This window comes from Haematobia irritans, chromosome 2 (genome assembly GCF_050003625.1).
Source record: "Haematobia irritans isolate KBUSLIRL chromosome 2, ASM5000362v1, whole genome shotgun sequence".
Lineage (NCBI taxonomy): Eukaryota > Metazoa > Arthropoda > Insecta > Diptera > Muscidae > Haematobia > Haematobia irritans.
Window position 1 is genome coordinate 23,119,036 of NC_134398.1, and position 20,802 is coordinate 23,139,837.

Sequence of the window (20,802 nt, forward strand, 5' to 3'; positions counted from 1 at the left end):
TCATAAACTTCCCCCACTGCCTATGTAAATTTCAAGAAAACTTAAGAATTGTTGTTTTTTTTTTGCAGTTTTAGAGGAGGACCTCCTCCCCGACTAAATATCGAAAAGTGATGTAGCGTATCTTTTGTAAACGTCCCAGAAAATGTCATGCAAATTATAAGCCTAAAAGGGCGGCCTCTCCTCCGTCCAAATATCACAAAATCAGGTATCAACTATTAATATCGTAACCTCTCCGCAGTCCTCTGTAAACTTCAAGTAAATTTCATAACCCATATATAAATTTCATAACCCATTTTTCCGTAAAATTTCAGTCGGGGGAGTTTAGTTTTGTTTGTACTTTGAAACAAAAAAATTCAGGCAAAGGGGTGGTCCCCCTCACCGACCAAATATCGAAAAATAATGTAGCGGATTTTTGTCTAGATGCCAACCCCAACATTCAATGAAAATTTCAAGCAAATCGCATAATTTTGTTTCAAGTTTCAAAAAGTAGGGCAAGGGGGAGGTCCCCCTCCCCTTCCTCACCACATGTTCTCTGTAAATCTCAGATAATTTAGAGAATTTTAGTTTTTTCACTGTACTTAAAAAAAAGTCGAACAAAGGGGAGGCCCCCCTCCGCCACCAAATATCGAAATAAAAAGTAGCGGATCTTTGTCTAGATGCCAACCCCAATCTTCAATGAAAATTTCAAGCAAATCGGTCAACTTTGGTCTAATTTTCAAAAAGTCGGACAAAGGGGAGGTTCCTCTCCGCGACCATATGTCAAAAAATGAGGTACCCTATTTTCAGCACATGAGTGCCCCCCACGATCTCTGAAAGTTTCAAGTAAATCGGTTCAGCCGTTTTCGCGCCAACCCGGAACATACAAATAAACAAACAAACAAACAAACAAACAAACAAATAAACAAACATAATTTGAATTTTATATATATATATAGATTTTGTCAAAATTTTATTTCTTCAGAAAATTTAGTTAAAATGTTATTTCTAAAGAATTTTTTTTTTTTTTAAATTTCATTTCTATAGAAAATGTTGTCAAAACGTTATTTCTATAAAAAATGTTGTTAAAATTTTATTTCTATAGAAAATTTTGTCAAACTAAATTATATACTTATTTAATCGGTCTTTTTTAATTTAATATATGCTACGTATGGACTTACTTACAATTTATAAGACGGTGTTAGAAGGTTGTAAGATACCTTGCCATCGGCATGCGTTACCGCAACCCAAGTAATTCGATGACAGTGTTTACAAGAAATTTCTATGCAATTCATGGTGGAGGGTACATAAGCTTCGGCCTGGCCGAACTTACGGCCGTATATACTTGTTTTTTATACCCTAAACCACATTGTGATTAGGGTATAATAAGTTTGATCGGCCAAAAAATGTGCCTACCAGAAATATTGATTTTAGACCCCATAAAATATATACCGATCGACTCAGAATCACCTCCTGAGTCGATCTAGCGCTTGGTGTCCGTCCGTCTGTCCATGTATTTGTTGTTCACAGGATTCCGGTCGCAATTATTAACCGATTTGGATGAAATTTGGTACAGGGTGTTTTTTGGGCACAAGGACGAACGCTATTGAATTTGGAAGAAATCGGATCGAATTTAGATATAGCTCCCATATATATGTATCGCCCGATTTCGACAAATGGAGGAATCACGTTGCGCTTTTTTACAAACCGATCGTCATCAAATTTTGCACAAAGTAAGCTTTTTCATCACCCTTTAAGTCTGCAAAATTTCAATCGGTTCAGATTTAGATATAGCTCCCATATATATGTATCGCCCGATTTTCCCAAATTTGGCCATAAAAACCTTATTTATTAAGCGGTCTTACTCAAACTTGGCTTACTCTAATCTTTTATGGTACTGACAATATGTGCCAAAAATAATCCAAATCGGTTCAGATTTAGATATAGCTCCCATATATATGTATCGCCCGATTTTGCCAAATTTGGCCGAAAAATACCCTTATTTATTAACCGATAGTACTCAAAGTTGGCTAAATATAATATTCTATAGTTCTAACTGTATGTGCGCAATTGCATCGAAATCGGTTTTAGATTTAATAGCTCCCATATATATGTATCGCCCGATTTGGTCAAATTTGGCCGTAAAAACCTTATTTATCAACCGATCGTACTCAAAGTTGGCTAAATGTAATCTTCTATAGCTCTAACTGTATGTGCAAAATTTCATCGAAATCGGTTCAAATTTAGATATAGCTCCCATATATATGCATCGCCCGATTTTGAAAATTTTGACCCTAATAACCTTATTTTTGACCATAGGGGCCTCATTTATTAACTGATCGTACTCAAATTTTACACCAAGTGACCTTCTGTGGTATCAATCATACGTGCAAAATATTATACAAATTGGTTCAGATTTAGATATAGGTCCCATATATATGCATCGCTCGATTTTCCCAAATTTGGCCATAATACTTTTATTTATTAACCAATGTTACTCAAATTTCAAATCTTGATGTACTAGCCGATCGTATTTAGACTTACATTTAGCTCTTACATGAATCTATTGCCCTATTTGCAGAAATTTGGATTTATTACCCACAACTAATTGACCGATTTCCTCTTTTTTAACAATGGACTCAATATTAGTGGCATACTAACTCTTTTGGTGCAAAATAAACTCTAGCTCTTAATATTAGACATTTCTGATCAGATTGTGACAAGACACCCATAAACATGTACCCCCTTTATGTTCTCCAAAACCTATACCAATGATACCCCACAAATGCTTATGTTTACTAATTCAGTAGGGGTGGTTTAGGGTATGATATAGTCGGCCCAGCCCGACTTTCAACTTTACTCACTGGTTTTTTTTAATAGGTTTAAAAACAGAGTAAGAATTAATAAAATGGTACACATAATTGACAATTATATTATAATTGAGAATTTTTAAAAATACCTGAGGTTAAACGTTTCAGACATGCATTACACTAATCGAAAAAATTACGTTCCACAATCGTGAACGGACGGTGACAACATGAGACGGAATCGTTCACAAAAAATCAAAACGAAATGTTATCGATTTCGTCCACTGGCGTTAACGATTTCATGAACGGCATAAGGCGACTGTTAAAGCGTATGGTGCAGACAACACAGGTTCGAGTCACGGTAGCGGATTTTTTTTTTAAATTTTGTGTATAAATTCGTAAACACAACGTTTTCAGATCATAAACGTTGTCAGATTGTCCCCGTCTGTTCTCAGTTTAACAACACATTTGTGTTGATTCACTTCCATGAACGGAACGTTTTGAAATGACCACGCCGTTCATGATTTTTCTATGGGTCTAAGATGTATTAAAAATCATAAAAAATTATAAAAATTGTTCATTTCGCAAAATATTACAAAATTTTTCAATGCACATCCAAAACATTAAACTCGGATCACACATTAAGAAGTGATGCAAATTCAGTGTAACCATTGCTGAAATGGTGGACATCGGTAATATGACAAGCCCATGTTGAATTCATCGCTTCTGGGCCAATTTTGAACCATTTCCGGATACAAAAGGAACATTTTCACCACTTTATTGGCGACGCTTTTTTCTGGGTTGCTAGACAAGTGTGTCCTATATACGGCGCAAGTCTGTCTTGAGGTCCGAGTGTCCAGTCATGACTCCGACAATTCTACTTATCGTACTCTTATTCTCTTCGTGGTCCTCCAGGCCTCCTCTTTTGTGCATGTGTACGCTTTGTCTACGCCTTTATCCCGGACCGAGTAGCCCCATAGGGTTTGAGCTTATTAAAGTTTATTTCACCAGTTTCCCTGGTGTTTGTGGTCTGATTAATATTGGGGCTTATGGAGTAGTAAAGAGAGGCTACGTTAGAAGGTGTGTGTTTCACATCACCTTCCTGAATGTTGCAGAGGCCAAATATGTCTTATATATAGAAATAAAATATTAAAAAAATGTTCTATAGAAATAAATTTTCGACAAACATCTTATTGCTATAGAAATAAAATTGTGACAAAATTTTCTAAAGAAATAAAATGTTGACAAAATTTTCTATAGAAATTAAATTTAACAAAATTTTCTATAGAAATAAAATTTGGAAAAAAAATTTCTATTGAAATAAAATTTTACAAAATTTTCTATAGAAATAAAATTTCCACAAAAGTTTATATAGAAAAAAAATGTTGACAAAATTTTTTATAGAAATAAAATTTTGACAAAATTTTCTAAAGAAATAAAATTGTGACAAAATTTTCTAAAGAAATAAAATGTTGACAAAATTTTCTATAGTAATAAAATTTAACAAAATTTTCTATAGAAATAAAATTTGGAAAAAATGTTCTAAATTTTGCCACGTTTCTATAGAAAAAAAATTTCTATAGAAATAAAATTTTGACAAAATTTTCTATAGAAATAAAATTTTAATAAAATTTTCTATAGAAATTAAATGTTGAAAAAATGTTATTGCTACAGAAATAAAATTGTGAAAATTGTGATTGAAAATTTTTTTATAGAAATAAAATTTAACAAAATTTTCTATAGAAATAAAATTTGAAAAAAATATTCTATAGAAATAAAATTTTGCCAAGTTTTTGACAAAATTTTCTGTAGAAATAAAATTTTGACAAAATTATCTATAGAAATAAAATTTTGATAAAATTTCCTATAGCAATAAAATTTAACAAAATTTTCTATAGAAATAAAATTTTTACAAAATTTTCTATAGAAATAAAACATGGATAAAATTTTCTACAGAAAAAAATTTTGACAAAATTTCGGGTAGAAATAAAATTTTGACAAAATTTTCTGTAGAAATAAAATTTTGACAAAATTTTCTATAGAAATAAAATTTTGATAAAATTTTCTATAGCAATAAAATTTAACAAAATTTTCTATAGAAATAAAATTTTTACAAAATTTTCTATGGAAATAAAACTTGGATAAAATTTTCTACAGAAAAAAATGTTGACAAAATTTCGGGTAGAAATAAAATTTAGACAAAAATTTTATTGCTATAAAAATAAAATTTTGACAAAAATTTTATTGCCATAGAAATAAAATTGTGGCAAAATTTTCTATAGAAATAAAGTTTTGAAAATTTTTTTGTTATAGAAATAAAATTTAACAAAATTTTCTATACAAATAAAGTTTTGAAAAATTTTTTAAAGAAATAAAATTTAACAAAATTTTCTATAGAAATAAAATTTGGAAAAAATGTTCTAAATTTTGCCACGTTTCTATAGAAAAAAAATTTCTATAGAAATAAAATTTTGACAAAATTTTCTATAGAAATAAAATTTTAATAAAATTTTCTATAGAAATAACATTTTGACAAAATTTTCTAAAGGAATACAATTTTGATAAAATTTTCTATAGAAATTAAATGTTGACAAAAATTTTATTGCTACAGAAATCAAATTGTGACAAAATTTTCTAGAGAAATAAAATTTTGATAAAGTTTTCTATAGAAATGAAATTTGGAAAAAATTTTCTATAGAAATAAAATTTGTTGTTGTTTTTTTATTTCAGCTTAAAACCATACATCGTCTACACTACAAGTGTAGCTTAATCAACAGAGGAAAAGACTGTTTGTCACATTTATTTGGGCAGAGCCCTATAGACTGCAAGATGGTTGGATGGACACACGTTTCGGAATTACCACATTCCTCATCAGCATCCTCTACTTGCAGCAAAACTATCAACCAATTATCAGAATAAATTCAGGCAGTTCATTAAACCCAACAATGAACCACACTTGAACCCTCCGAAAAAAGGTTTTGTATGATAGCCGGATAAATTCGAAACAAACATATCTCTTTTCCTATGCCACTGTCAAAGCATCGATTTGATTGTAGTTGGACAAAATTTCGTGTAGAAATACATTTTTTACAAAATGTTCTATAGAAGTAAAATTTTGACAAAATTTTCTATAGAAATAAAATTTTGAAAAGATTTTCTATAGAAATAAAATTTTGATAAAATTTTCGATAGAAGTTAAATGTTGACAAAAATTTTATTGCTATAGAAATAAAATTGTGACAAAATTTTCTAAACAAATACAATTTTGACAAAGTTTTCTATAGAAATAAAATTTTGACAAAATTTTTCTATAGAAATAAAATTTCGATAAAATTTTCTACAGAAATAAAATTTCTATAAAATGTTGACAGAATTTTAACAGAATACTAGATGAAGTCCTAGGAGTTGAGTTACAGACTAAAGTCTTGGTTATTGAACTACAATATACAAAAAACCATCGTCGTCTTGTCATTGACCCAGTGATAAGACAATTTATGTCAAAATTCTTTGAGTGAATCATTTCTTATTCTTCAATGCTTTTAATCAGTAATGTGGGACAATGGCAATTGATTAATCGGGAGCTTTGCAAATTGTAAACTAGAAGAGGTCATTTATAATATGGTGAAATACGGGCTCATCATTTGTCTGTGAACAGTTGAAGAAAGCAATCGCCATTATTTTAAAAAAGAAGATGTCTTCCACAGTAAAACCTACTACCAATCGTATATCCTGTTCATTACAAGATCCTGTGCAAATTTGGCCTTTTGAAGAAAGTTTGGCCAAAATTAAACCAAAAACCATACCAGAATTTTTTCATGAGTGTTGTGAGAAATACCAAGATCTACCAGCATTGGTGTATCAAAAGGGAACAACAACTGAAGAAGCCAGCTGGGAAACTGTCAGTTATGCTGATTATGAAAATAAAGTGCAACAAGCTGCTTTGGTCTTACTTCATCTGGGGGTAGAGCCACGGACCTCTGTAGGAATTTTGGCTATGAATTGTCCCGAATGGTTTTACATACAATTGGCTGCTATTCGTATTAATGCTGTATCAGCTGGTATTTATACTACAAATTCTCCTGAAGCCATATTCCATGTTCTTGAAAGCTCTGAAGCCAGTGTTGTGGTGGTAGAGGATTCCCATCAATTGGCTAAGGTGCGGTCGATACGATCGAGTTTACCAAAACTACGTGCCGTAATACAATTAAATGGACCCTATGGATTCAATGGAAATGCTCAGAAAGAAGGCTATTATCGATGGTCAGATTTGATGAGTATGATTCACAGTACAATATTGAGAGAGGAATTACAAGTGAGAGAACGGGAAGTGGCGCCCAACGATTGTGCCATTCTCATATTCACGGTAAGTTGAAAATAAAAATACCATCATAGACTATGGACTGATTGATTTTCTGTTTCGATTGTCCCATATTCCAGTCAGGTACAGTTGGTATGCCCAAAGGTGTTATGCTTTCCCATGATAATATTTTACATTTGGCTCAAGTAATAAACAATACCGTGCCTGGGGTGAATTCAGGACGAGAGACTGTGGTTTCCTTTCTTCCATTGAATCATGTAGCCGGACAACTTTTCGATATATTTATGAGTATGCACAATGGAGCCAAAGTATATTTTGCCGATCGTAATGCTTTAAAGGGAACTTTGATTAAGACATTTTTGGAAGCCCGACCCACAATGATAGTGGGAGTTCCTAGGGTGTTTGAAAAAATCCAAGAGAAGCTAATGTTAAGGGATTCGGAATCTTCACGGGTTGTGAGATGTCTAAGCAATAAGGCTCGAGCTATGATGTTACAACATCATATCAACAGAATTCAGGGGTAAGTTTGAAGATCGATTTTCGGCCGAGCAGACGGAGTTTTTATTTCGTGAGTTGAGGCCTACTAAAACTGGATATCCCAACCACGGTTGCCACAGTTAATAGAATTCCACCAAAAATGGCAGATTTTGTACAGTTTGGTAGATTGGTATAATTCTTGATGTTTAGGTAAATTTTGCAAAATATTCAATTCAAACTTTATAAATTTTCCATAGAAATAAATTTTTAAGAAAACTTTCCATAGAAATAAAATTTTGACACAATTTTCTATAGAAATGAAATTATTATAAAATTTTCTATAGAAATAAAATTATAATAACATTTTCTATAGAAATATAATTTTGACAAAAAATTTTTTTAGAAATAAAATTTTGACTACAATTTCTATAGAAATAATATTTTGACACAATTTTCTATGGGAAAAAAATTGACAAAAGTTTTCTATAAAATAAAATAAATGTTAACAAAATTTTCTTTAGAAATAAAATTTTGACAAAATTTTCTATAGAAATAAAATTAGGACAAAATTTTCTATAAAAATAAAATTTTGATAGAAATTCCTATAGAAATAAAATTTTGAAAAAATTTCGTATAAAATTAAAATTTTGGTAGAAATTCCTATAGAAATAAAATTTTGACAAAATTTTCTATAGAATTAAAATAGGACAAAATTTTCTATAAAAATAACTTTTTTATAGAAATTCCCATAGAAATAAAATTTTGAAAAAATGTCTATGGAAATAAAATTTTGCCAAAATTTTCTATAGAAATAAAATTTTGACAACATTTTCTATAGAAATAAAATTTTGACAACATTTTCTATAAAAATAAAACTTTGATATAATTTCCTATAGAAATAAACTTTTAACAAAATTTTACTATAGAAATAAATTTTTGACAAAGTTTTGGTTAAGCTACACTTGTAGTTTAGTCAATGCATGGCTTTAAGCTGAGATCAAAAACAACAATAACGATTGAAGAGAAGCCAACAATAACAAACAAAACGAATGAAGATAAAGGAAGCACGCTCAAAAACAAACCCAGCCAACTAAATACAAATCGATGATTTGAGTTTGGCAAAGGAAAAGAGATATGCTTGCAAACTTGTTTAGGCAGTAGCCGACTATTAAACCCTTTTTCGGAAGGTTCAAGTGTATTTCACTTTGGGTTGAGTGAATTACCCGAATTTATTCTGATAATTGGTTGATAGTTTTGCTGCAAGTAAAGGATGCTGATGAGGAATGTGGTAATTCCGAAACAGCTGTACATCCAACCATCTTGCAGTCTATAGGGCTTTGCCCAAATAAATTTGACAAGCATACTTTTCCTCTGTTGGTTAAGCTACACTTGTAGTTTAGTCAATGCATGGCTTTAAGCTGAGATCAAAAACAACAATAACGATTGAAGAGAAGCCAACAATAACAAACAAAGCGAAAATAAAATTTTGACAAAATTTTCTATGGAAATAAAATTTTGACAACATTTCCTATAGAAATAAAATTTTGACAAAATTTTCTATAAAAATAAAATTTTAACAAAATTTTTCTATATCTATAGAAAAATTTTTGACAAAGTTTTCTATTGAAATAAAATTTTGACAACATTTTCTATAGAAATAAAATTTTGACAACATTTCCTATAGAAATAAAATTTTGACAAAATTTTAGAAATGAAATGTCAACAACATTTTCTATAAAGATTAAATTTTGATAGAATTTCCTATAGAAATAAACTTTTAATAAAATTTTACTATAGAAATAAATTTTTGACAAAATTTTCTATAGAAATAAAATTTTCTATGGAAATAAAATTTTGACAAAATATAGAAATAAAATTTTGACAAAATTTTCTATAGAAATAAAATTTTGACAAAATGTTCTAAAGAAATAAAATGTTGACAAAATTTCCTAAAGAAATAAAATGTTGACAAAATTTCTATGGAAATAAAATTTTGACAAAATTTTCTATAAAAAAAAAATTTGACAAAATTTTCTATAGAAATAAAATTTTGACAAAATTTTCCATAGAAGTAAAATTTTGACAAAATTTTTTATAGAAATAAAATCTTTACAAAATTTTCTATAGAAATACAACTTTGACAAAATTTTCTATAGAAATAAAATTTTGACAAAGTTTGCTATACAAAATAAAATTTTGACAAAATTTTCTATAGAAAACAAGTAAGGAAAGTCTAAAGTCGGGCGGGGCCGACTATATTATACCCTGTACCACTTTGTAGATCTAAATTTTCGATACCATATCACATCCGTCAAACGTGTTGGGGGCTATATATAAAGGTTTGTCCCAAATACATACATTTAAATATCACTCGATCTGGACAGAATTTGATAGACTTCTACAAAATCTATAGACTCAAAATTTAAGTCGGCTAATGCACTAGGGTGGAACACAATGTTAGTACAAAAATATGGGAAACATTTAAATCTGAAGCAATTTTAAGGAAACTTCGCAAAAGTTTATTTATGATATATATGTATTAGAAGTTTAGGAAAACTAGAGTCATTTTTACAACCTTTCAACTAAGCAGTGGCGATTTAAGTCGGCTAATGCACTAGGGTGGAACACAATCTTAGTACAAAAATATGGGAAACATTTAAATCTGAAGCAATTTTAAGGAAACTTCGCAAAAGTTTATTTATGATATATATGTATTAGAAGTTTAGGAGAACAAGAGTCATTTTTACAACCTTTCGACTAAGCAGTGGCGATTTTACAAGGAAAATGTTAGTATTTTGACCATTTTTGTCGAAATCAGAAAAACATATATATGGGAGCTATATCTAAATCTGAACCGATCTCAACCAAATTTGGCGTGCATAGCTACAATGCTAATTCTACTCCCTGTGCAAAATGTTAACTAAATCGGAGTTAAAAATTGGCCTCTGTGGTCATATGGGTGTAAATCGGGCGAAAGCTATATATGGGAGATATATCTAAATCTGAACCGATTTCAACCAAATTTGGCGCGCATAGCTACAATGCTAATTCTACTCTTTATGCAAAATTTTTACGAAATTGGGGTAAAACTCTGGCTTCTGGGACCGTATTAGTTCATATCGGGCGAAAGATATATATGGGAGCTATATCTAAATCTGAACCGATTTCAATAAAATTTGGCACACTTGACTACAGTACTAATTGTTCTTCTTGTGCAAAGTTTTAAGCAAATTTGGGTAAAACTCTGGCTTCTGGGGCCATATAAGTCCATATCGGGCGAAATATATATATATATATATGGGAGCTATATCTAAATCTGAATCGATTTCAACCAAATTTGGCACGCATAGCTACAATGCTAAATCTACTGCCTGTGCAAAATTTCAACCAAATCGGGCCAAAACTCTGGCTTTTAGGACCATATTAGTCCATATCGGGCGAAAGATATATATGGGAGCTATATCTAAATCTGAACCGATTTCAATAAAAGTTTGCACACTTGACTATACTACTAATTGTACACCTAGTGCAAAATTTCAACCAAATTCGGCCAAAAATCTGGCTTCTGGGGCCATATAAGTCCATATCGGGCGAAAGATATATATGGGAGCTATATCTAAATCTGAACCGATTTCAATTGCACACTTGACTATACGACAAAGTGTTATTGTTGTACAAAATTTCAAGCACATCGGTATAAAACTCTGGCTGCTGGGTCCATATTAGTGCATATTGGGCGAAAGATATATATGGGAGCTCTATCTAAATCTGAACCGATTTCTTCCAAAATCAATAAGGTTCTATTCTGACCCAAATTAGGAACATGTGCCAAATTTGAAGGCGATTGGACTTAATTTGCGACCTAGAGTTTGATCAAAAAATGTGTTCAAAGACAGACGGACGGACAGACGGACATGGTTATTCGACTCAGGGACCCACCCTGAGCATTATTGCCAAAGACACCATGTGTCTATCTCGTCTCCTTCTGGGTGTTACAAACATATGCACTAACTTATAATACCCTGTTCCACAGTGTGACGCAGGGTATAAAAATTGTTGTTTAGTCAATGCATGGTTTTAAGCTAGAATAAAAAAAAACAACAACAATGATTAAAGAACAAAACCAACAATAACAAAACAAAACGAATGAAGGAAAAAATTGGGACAAAATTTTCTATATAAATAAAATTTTAATAGAAATTCCTAAAGAAATAAAATTTTGACAAAATTTTCTATAGAAATCAAATTTTCTATAGAAATTTTGAAAAATTTTCTATAGAAATAAAATTTTGAAAAAATTTCTATAGAGATAAAATTTTGAAAAAATTTCTATGAAAATAAGATTTTGAAAAAATTTCTATGGAAATAAAATTTTGGCAAAGTTTTCTAAAGAAATAAAATTTTGACAAACTTTTCTCTAGAAATTAAATGTCGACAACATTTTCTATAAAAATTAAATTTTTATAGAATTTCCTACAGAAATAAACTTTTAACAAAATTTTACTATAGAAATAAATTTTTGAAAAAAGTTTTCTATAGAAATAAAATTTTGACAAAATTTTCTATAGAAATAAAATTTTTACAAAATTTTCTATAGAAATAAAATTTTGACAAAATTTTCTATAGAAATAAAATTTTGACAAAATTTTCTATAGAAATAAAATGTTGACAAAATTTTCTATAGAAATAAAATGTTGACAAAATTTTCTATAAAAATAAAATGTTGACAAAATTTTCTATAGAAATAAAATTTGGACAAAACATAGAAATAAAATTTTGACAAAATTTTCTATAGAAATAAAATTTTGACAAAATATAGAAATAAAATTTTGACAAAATATAGATATAAAATTTTGACAAAATTTTCTATAGAAATAAAATTTTGACAAAATGTTCTATAGAAATACAAGTTTGAAGTAAAGAAATAAAATTTTGACAAAATTTTCTATGGAAATAAAATTTTGACAAAATTTTCTTAGAAAAAAAATTTTGACAAAATTTTCTATGGAAATAAAATTTTGACAAAATTTTCTATAGAAATAAAATTTTGATAGAAATTCTATAGAAATAACATTTTGACAAAGTTTTCTATACAAAATAAAATTTTCTATAGAAATAAAATTTGAAAGTTTTTTCAATTGAAAAATTTTTATATAAAAATAAAATTTTGATAGAATTTCCTATTGAAATAAAAATTGGTCAAAATTTTCTATAAAAATAAAATTTTGATATAATTTTCTATACACCCTCACAAAAAATCGCTTCTGTAACATATACTCCTAAACATATTTTGCTTCAAGCATATACATTTTTGGGTATTGCCCAAACATTTATATGTTTGATCTCTACCAATATATAATATGTTTGAAAGCATATTGGTCTAAACAATATATGTTTGGGTAGTCTAAGTTCCAAACATTTTGTATTTTTGCATCCAAATTCAATAATGTTGTCTTCCAAAAAACAATATGTTATTATGTATAACATATTGTTTTATAATATGTTTGGAAGCATTTTGCACCCAAAAATATTATATGCTTAAAAAAAATTCTCCCAAACAATATTGTGCTCAAAATTTTATTTATTTATTTATATATTTACAATCATAATGAATTATGAAAATAAACAGGTAATATAGGTGCTAACAACATAGGTTTTCGACCTGAATGCTCAAAATTTTGTTTCTGCCCAATTGTATATTCCCCGACATCTTTCTCACTTCCACGAGATTTTTTAGTTCTTAGCACCTTTTTCTGTAATACAAACATTGTAGAAGAAATTATTCAATTTTATGATTTTTTTTTATTTTAATTTTACCTTTTGCCGGACGGGGATTCGAACAACGGACCGCACAGTTTGTAAGGATCAAAGAAGTAGCTGATCAATTGCCCAAGGAAAAATAAAATGTTAATTTTGTAATAACAAGCAACAACCACCAACTTAATTCAATATCGCTCCCTGTTAAATAGCGCTCCAAGCTACTAAACACATATATGTTTATAGGCTATTTCTAAATTAATATATGTTTGCATCCAAGCATATTATATTTACAAACATTTTATATCCCAAACATAATATGTTCTAACATATTAACATATATGTCCCAAACATGTTATGCTAGTTTATGAACATTATATGCTTGCACTCAAAAATATTGTGTTTAAAAATTTGTGTTCCAAACATATAATGTTTATAGCCAAACATATGAAAAACAGTCTTTTTCATCCGTGTAGAAACACAATTTTGAAACAATTTTCTTTAGACATAAAATGTTGACAAAAGTCTATATAGAAATAAAATCTTTATAGAATTTCCTATAAAAAAAAATAATGGCAAAATTTTCTATAGAAATAAAATTTTGTCAAAATATTCTGTAGAAATAAAATTTTACCAAAATATCGATAGAAATAAAATTTTGCAAAATAACATTTTTTTTTTGTTTGGTAGACTTTTGGAAAAATTTTCTTCAACATTTAGTAGTTTATTTTTAGCTCGAGTGGCCAATACATCTTCAACAGCTACAAAATATATTTTTATTGACTAAAATCGTGTATGAATTTCTTGATTCTACGAAGCGTTTCTTTTTTATCTCTTTCAGAAATCCCACTTCATCCCTGAAGTATTGGTTGGCCTCCATTATAACGAATCGCATTAAAACAGCTCTGGGTCTAGATCACAGTAAAGTAACCATGATTGGTGGAGCTCCAGTTTCAGAGGAACTAAAACGTTTCTTTTTAAGTTGCGATTTACCTTTAACGGATGTTTATGGTCTCTCCGAAACTAGTGGGGCTGTGGTAGTTGCTGTAGAGACTCCCAACCTATTGACTGTGGGCCAACCGTTAGAAGGAGTAGAAGTGAAAATTCTCGATCCCAATGAAACTGGTGAAGGAGAAATTCTCTTGCGATGCCGATCACAATTCATGGGCTATTTAAAGGAAGTGGAGAAAACCACCGAAACCATAAGGGAAGATGGCTACATAATGACCGGGGATATGGGTCACTTGGATCAGTTGGGTAATTTGTACGTAAATGGACGTTTGAAAGAACTCATTATAACCTCAGGTGGGGAAAATATGCCACCCGCCCACATTGAGGCCTTAATCCAAAAAGAGTTACCCTGTCTTAGTTATGCAGTGGCAATAGGAGATCGCAGAAAATTTGTAACAGCCCTCTTGGTATTTAAGGTAAAAATACAAAAGCGAATATTTTACAAAAATATTTCATTTATATGATATCAATTCTCCTCATCACAATAGACTGATATTGATCCAGAAACTGGTTATCCTTTGGATACCCTTTTACCCGAAACCATAGAATGGTTAGCTTCCTTAGACTTGCACTACACAAAACTCTCTGAAATGCTTCATATTGAACTTCCTGAAAACCTAGAAAATTTTGATCCCAATAGTGTTGAACCTAAATTGGATGATAAAATCCAAAAAGCCCTGGAAGATGGTATTAAGAAATCCAATGAGTTCGCCATATCAAATGCTCAAAGGGTACAATATTTTGCTGTATTGCCTCATAATTTCTCAATGGCCACCGGAGAGTTGGGTAAGAAAGGATAAATGTTCCACACGCAGAGAAGCAATATGATCACTTCAAATCTGTTTCAAGAGCAAAATGTTTTCTTTGGAAGGGAACATTTTTGCGGGAAAACTTTTTTTTTTCTCACCAAACATAATATAACATGCTTGCCGAGAAGATAAAATGGTAGCGACAAACATGTTTCCCGTCCAAAAATATTATTGTGCTATTGAAACATGTTTGGGGCAATCATACATCCAGAGAAGGAATATGATCACCTCAAACATGTTTCAAGAGCAAAATTTTATTTTTCTAACATGTAACATGTTTGTCGCAACCATGTTTTTTTCTCACACATTATGTATCTCATTTCGGTAACCATGTATATGTTTGCCTAGAAAACAAATTTTTTGCGACAAAAATGTTCCATGTTCACCGTTCAAAAATAAAATTTTGCTCTCGAAACATGTTTGGGATGATCATATTCCTTATCTGGGTGTATTCTTTCTATGGGTGTACGCGGATTTTTGTATCTAATTAATTTTCCCATTTGTAGGTCCCACATTAAAGATACGACGAAATATCATTCATTCCAAATATGCCAAAATCATCGACAAATTGTACAATCTGTAAAGCGATTTATTGCATGAATCTCAACAAAATTTTTGCAGTGGAATGAGAAGACAATGATGGATCAACGGCTGAGAATAAACAAAGAAACTAATGAGACTTTTCTCTATCAAATAAAACGTTAATTGATATCAACATTTTAGTTGTTTAAAAAAATTTATTAGAAAATAAAATCCATTTTTGTACAAAAAAGTGAGTAAACTAGATAATCGGGAGCGGTGGACTTTATCATCCACTAAAGTACCCCTACTGAATTATTACACCAAAGCATTTAAGGGGTATTTTTAATATATGTTTGCGAGATAGTGCTATCGTAGTGACACTTTTTCAAGCAGTGATACGTTTACGCCAATTTGAGATGATCGATACTTTGGTATTTTTTAGTGCCATCCTCACTCTCTAAAATTCCTCAGGCGCAAAAGTCCAACCTATTGAGATCCGGAGATTTTGGCGATCGGAATCTCCTTGTTAAGCCATTTTTGGTTTTCGCATGCTGAGTGCTATGGTGCTGAATCTTATTGGAATGTCCATGGTCTGCGGCCAAAATACTATTTTTAAGGCATTTTCCCTATAATATTCGTCATTTATTATGACGCCACGAATACGAACGGGGATCGACCATCGGGTGTTACGACAACCCACCATCAACATTAACGGCGCTTGAGTTCTGGTGACCAATCGAATGTGTAAATTTTCAGCTGGCCTCTTTGGTAATCACAAACTGCTCAGTATGAAATGGCTACTTATCGGAGAACACCGAATTCGGTAACTGGCCACTTCCGTGGAACTCCTTGGTTTTTCCAGTCGAACTTTTTGGTATATTGGTTAGCTTTTATGCTTTTTGGAAACTTCAATGGATTTAGTCCAAGCTCTCTAGTACATCATCTAGTCCCGATTGCAGTGTTCTATGTTCCGAACAGTGGTACAGTCACGTCTTTTCTGCCCCTTTCTCGCTGTGTTCCGAAAGCGGTCACGGTCACATTTTCCCGCCAGTTACTTCGCCACCAGTCAAGGTCGCCGCCAAGATCATCTGCCGACAACACGTGTTTTTCCCCACAAATGATCCCTAGCACATCAACATTCCGAACACGGTCACAATCACATCGCTTCCCACATCACTTGCCATTTCTCGCAGTCATGTTACCTCGACTTGTGTTCCGAACGCGGTCAAAGTCATGTGTTTACCTTTTTCTCGCAGTCACATTTGCTTCGCCTTTTGTAACAGACAAGCGCGGTAACAGAAACGTTTCCTCTCTAACTGTTGTGTCGATGGCCAAAGTCATCTGTCTACAGCACATGTTTTTACCCACTACGATTACGGTTCTTTCTAGCCTGAAATCTACTCACGGTTGTAGTAACTTGTGCGCCGACGGCGGTCACAGTCACGTCCATTGTTCCGTTCTACGCAGACATGTGTTTATGCTGGCACATTTGCTCACGTCCTTTTCCTTTCCTCTCAGACACTCTACCTTGGAACCGATTACAGTGATCATTATTCCGAACGCGGTCACAGTCCGTCTCTTTGCCTTTCGACTTGTGTTTCGAACGCGTCACAGACACGTTTCCTCTCTTACTGTTGCGTCGTCCGGCCCTGGTCATCTAACTACATCACGTGCCTTTGCCCATGATTACGCGATAATGGTTCTTCTTAGCCGGGCAACTACTTACAGTTGCAGTGACTTGTCACTTGTCACAGTCACATCCATCTTCCTTATCTCAGTCATGTTACCTCGACTCCTGCGGTCACAGTCATTTGTTTACGGCGGCGCTGTGTTCCGAGCGCGGCCACTGTCACGTCGTATTCTGTTCTCCCTCAGGCACATTACCTTGGAACCGATTGCAGCGGTCATTATTCCGAACACGGCCACAGTCCGTCTCTTTCCCTTTCACAGTCACAGTCACGTCACCCCAACTTGTTTTTCGAATGCAGTCGCAGTCACGTTTTCTCTCTAACTGTTGTGTCGCCCAGCCAAGGTCATCTAACTACATCACGTGCCTTTGCCCACGATTACACCGCGATTATGGTTCTTCCTAACCTGACAACTACTCACGGTTAAAGTGACTTGTGTCTTGACGGCGGTCACAATCAAGTCCATCTTCCTTATCGCAGTCATGTAACCTAATCTTATGTTCCGCGGTCAAAGTCATGTGTTTGCCCTTATCTGGCTTGAACATTTGCTCCTAATTATGTTCGGTGCGCGGTCACATTCACGTCCGTTTCCTTTCCTCTCAGGCACATTATCTTGGACCCATTGCATTATTCCCAACGCGGTCATAGCCCGTCTCTTTCCCTTTCTCAGTCACGTGACCGCGACTTGTGTTTCGAACGCGATCATATTTTGCTTCGATTCGGGTTCCAAGCACGGTCACATACATGTTTTTTCTCTAATTGTTGTGTCACCCGTCAAGGCCACCGCCAAGGTTGTCTGCTTAGAGCACGTGTATTTGTCCATGTTTACACCGCGATTGCAGTTCATGCCATAAAGAGATCTCTACCGCGTCCCGATATTAATGTTCTGAGTTTCGAACGCCGTAACATTTACGTCTTTTTTTTCGTTTCTCCCAGTCACGTCACCTCGACTTGTCTTCCGTAAGTTCACATTTGTCCTTCCCGCTTTCTCTCTGGCTCGTAAGCTTAGTATGTAATGCGAAAGTGGTCACGGTCACGGGCACATCCTTTACCTTTTCTTACCTTCCTCGCTGTTTCAACTTGTGTTCTCACTTGGATCACCATCAAGCTCTCTAGCCAATTGCCTTGTAACCGTCCATTTTGTGCTTTTAGCTTCGATACTGCCTCGGGTTCCTTCTTGACGTCACACGTCCATCAATTTCTGCTCCGATCACGGCCAGGATCTCAAACCCCTCTGCACGATCTTCAAGTTCAACTTGTGTTCCAAACGCGGTCATAGTCACGTCCTTTTTCCTTTCTCTCATGTATGTTACCTTGGCCTGTGTTCGGACTGAGATCACTGCCACAGTCTTTATCATTTCTTACCGTCCCATCTGGTTCAACTTGTATTCCGACCTCTGTCACCATCACACTCTCTCGATAATTGCCTTGTCACCGGACAACTTGTGTTCCAAACGCGGTCATAGTCACGTCCTTTTCCCTTTCTCTCATGTACGTTACCTTGGCGTGTGTTCCGACTGTGATCACTGGCACAGTCTTTATCATTTCTTACCGTCCCATCTGGCTCAACTTGTATTCCGACCTCTGTCACCATCACACTCTCTCGATAATTGCCTTTCACCGGACAAGGTCCCTCAAGCACATTACCGTAGTCTGTGTTGCAAACATGGTCACGGCCACATCCTTTACCTTTTCTTATCTTCCCCTTTGCTTCAACTTGTGTTCTCACCTGAACCACCATCACGCTAATTGCCTTGTCAGCGGTAAAAGTCAACCTCATCCGTTTTGTTCTTTTAGCTTCGATAGTGCCTCGTGTTCTTTCTCGCCTTCACATCTACATAATTAAATTTATGCCCCGACCACGGCCAGGATCTCACAACCCTCTCCTCTGTCTTGAAGTTCAACTTGTGTTCCAAACGCGGTCACAGTCACGTCCTTTTCCCTTTATCTCATCTATGTTACCTTGGCCTGTGTTCCGACTGTGATCACTGCCACAGTCTTTATCATTTCTTACCGTCCCATTTATTTCAACTTTTGTTCCGACCTCGGTCACCATCACGCTCTCTCGATAGTTGCCTTGTCACCGTACAAGGTCTCTCAAGCACATTACCGTAGTCTGTGTTGCGAACATGGTCACGGTCACGGCCACATCCTTTAACTTCTCTTATCTTCCCCTTTGCTTCAACTTGTGTTCTCACCTGGACCACCATCACGCTCTCTCGCTAGTTGCCTTGTCACCGTTAAAGGTCACAGATAAACTCAACCTCATCCGTTTTGTTCTTTTAGCTTCAATAGTACCTCGTGTTCTTTCTCGCCTTCACATCTACATAATTAAATTTATGCTCCGACCACGGCCAGGATCTCAAAACCCTCTCCTCTGTCTTTAAGTTCAACTTGTGTTCCAAACACGGCCACAGTCACGTCCTTTTCCCTTTATCTCATGTACGTTACCTTGGCCTGTGTTCCGAACGAGTTCGCTGCCACAGTATTTACCATTTCTTACCATCCCATCTGCTTCAACTTTTGTTCCGACCTCGGTCACCATCACACTCTCTCGATAATTGCCTTGTCACTGGGCAAGGTCCACCACATCCGTCTTGTGCTTTTAGCTTCTATGGTGTCTCGTGTTCTTTCTCGCCTCACATTCACTTCAATTTGTGTTCTGACCATGGTCACGAACAGGACTTATCACTATGACCACTGTCTTCACTTTCAACTTTTATCCCGAGCGCAGTCCATAGTTACTCCGTTCATCCTTCTCGACGTTACATACAAACACGTTCACGGACAGGACCTTATTACCACTGTCTTCACACTCAACTTATTGCCCCTACTCCCGGATCCAACCCAGCATTAGCCAATAAGCAAACATTCAGGACAACCTAATAACATCGTCAGACCCCTTCTGTAGTAATTCAAAACGTAGTCAAACTAATAAACAATAAACTCGAAAACGAATCATGGTCGTTTTTCTTCCGCTATCACTTATCGGACTTTCAAATGAAACGTCGTGGGAATTGAAAACTACTTGCAATTCATATCAAATGATAATCTCCGTATTTGAGATCCGAAAGAATGTTTGCTAGATGTCCCACTCAAAACAAACATAATCAAATGTGATTAAATCCCTAATTCAAGATCAATGCCACCAAATTTTCCAAATCCAATGTGAACTCAATCTTATCTCATTACTGAAATTGTTCTTGAGTGTCAACAATCGCTACTTGACACTTTGGTCCATATCAATTTGGACACATTATTGTAGATAATCCATCTGAATTTAGTGATAAAACAGAATAACCTAAATAAATTTTGTTCTTTTGTCAATGGACTATTATGGAATGATAAGACAATAAATATGCAATGTGCCATTGCATATTTATTGCAATCATCTTCACAGTCAGCCAAACAAATATGGGTCATTATTGTAAGAAGTT

At 33.5% G+C, this 20,802-nt stretch overlaps 1 protein-coding gene across 1 annotated transcript; it reads left to right on the forward strand.

The window, feature by feature from the left end:
* The first annotated feature begins 6,443 nt into the window (after positions 1-6,443).
* Positions 6,444-15,904, forward strand: LOC142227382 (long-chain-fatty-acid--CoA ligase heimdall-like). Its single transcript, XM_075297898.1, has 5 exons — positions 6,444-7,146; positions 7,221-7,621; positions 14,177-14,762; positions 14,835-15,132; positions 15,662-15,904. The coding sequence occupies exons 1-5, from the start codon at positions 6,475-6,477 to the stop codon at positions 15,736-15,738; spliced, it is 2,034 nt and encodes a 677-aa protein (XP_075154013.1). The 5' UTR covers positions 6,444-6,474; the 3' UTR covers positions 15,739-15,904.
* The last annotated feature ends 4,898 nt before the right edge of the window (positions 15,905-20,802 follow it).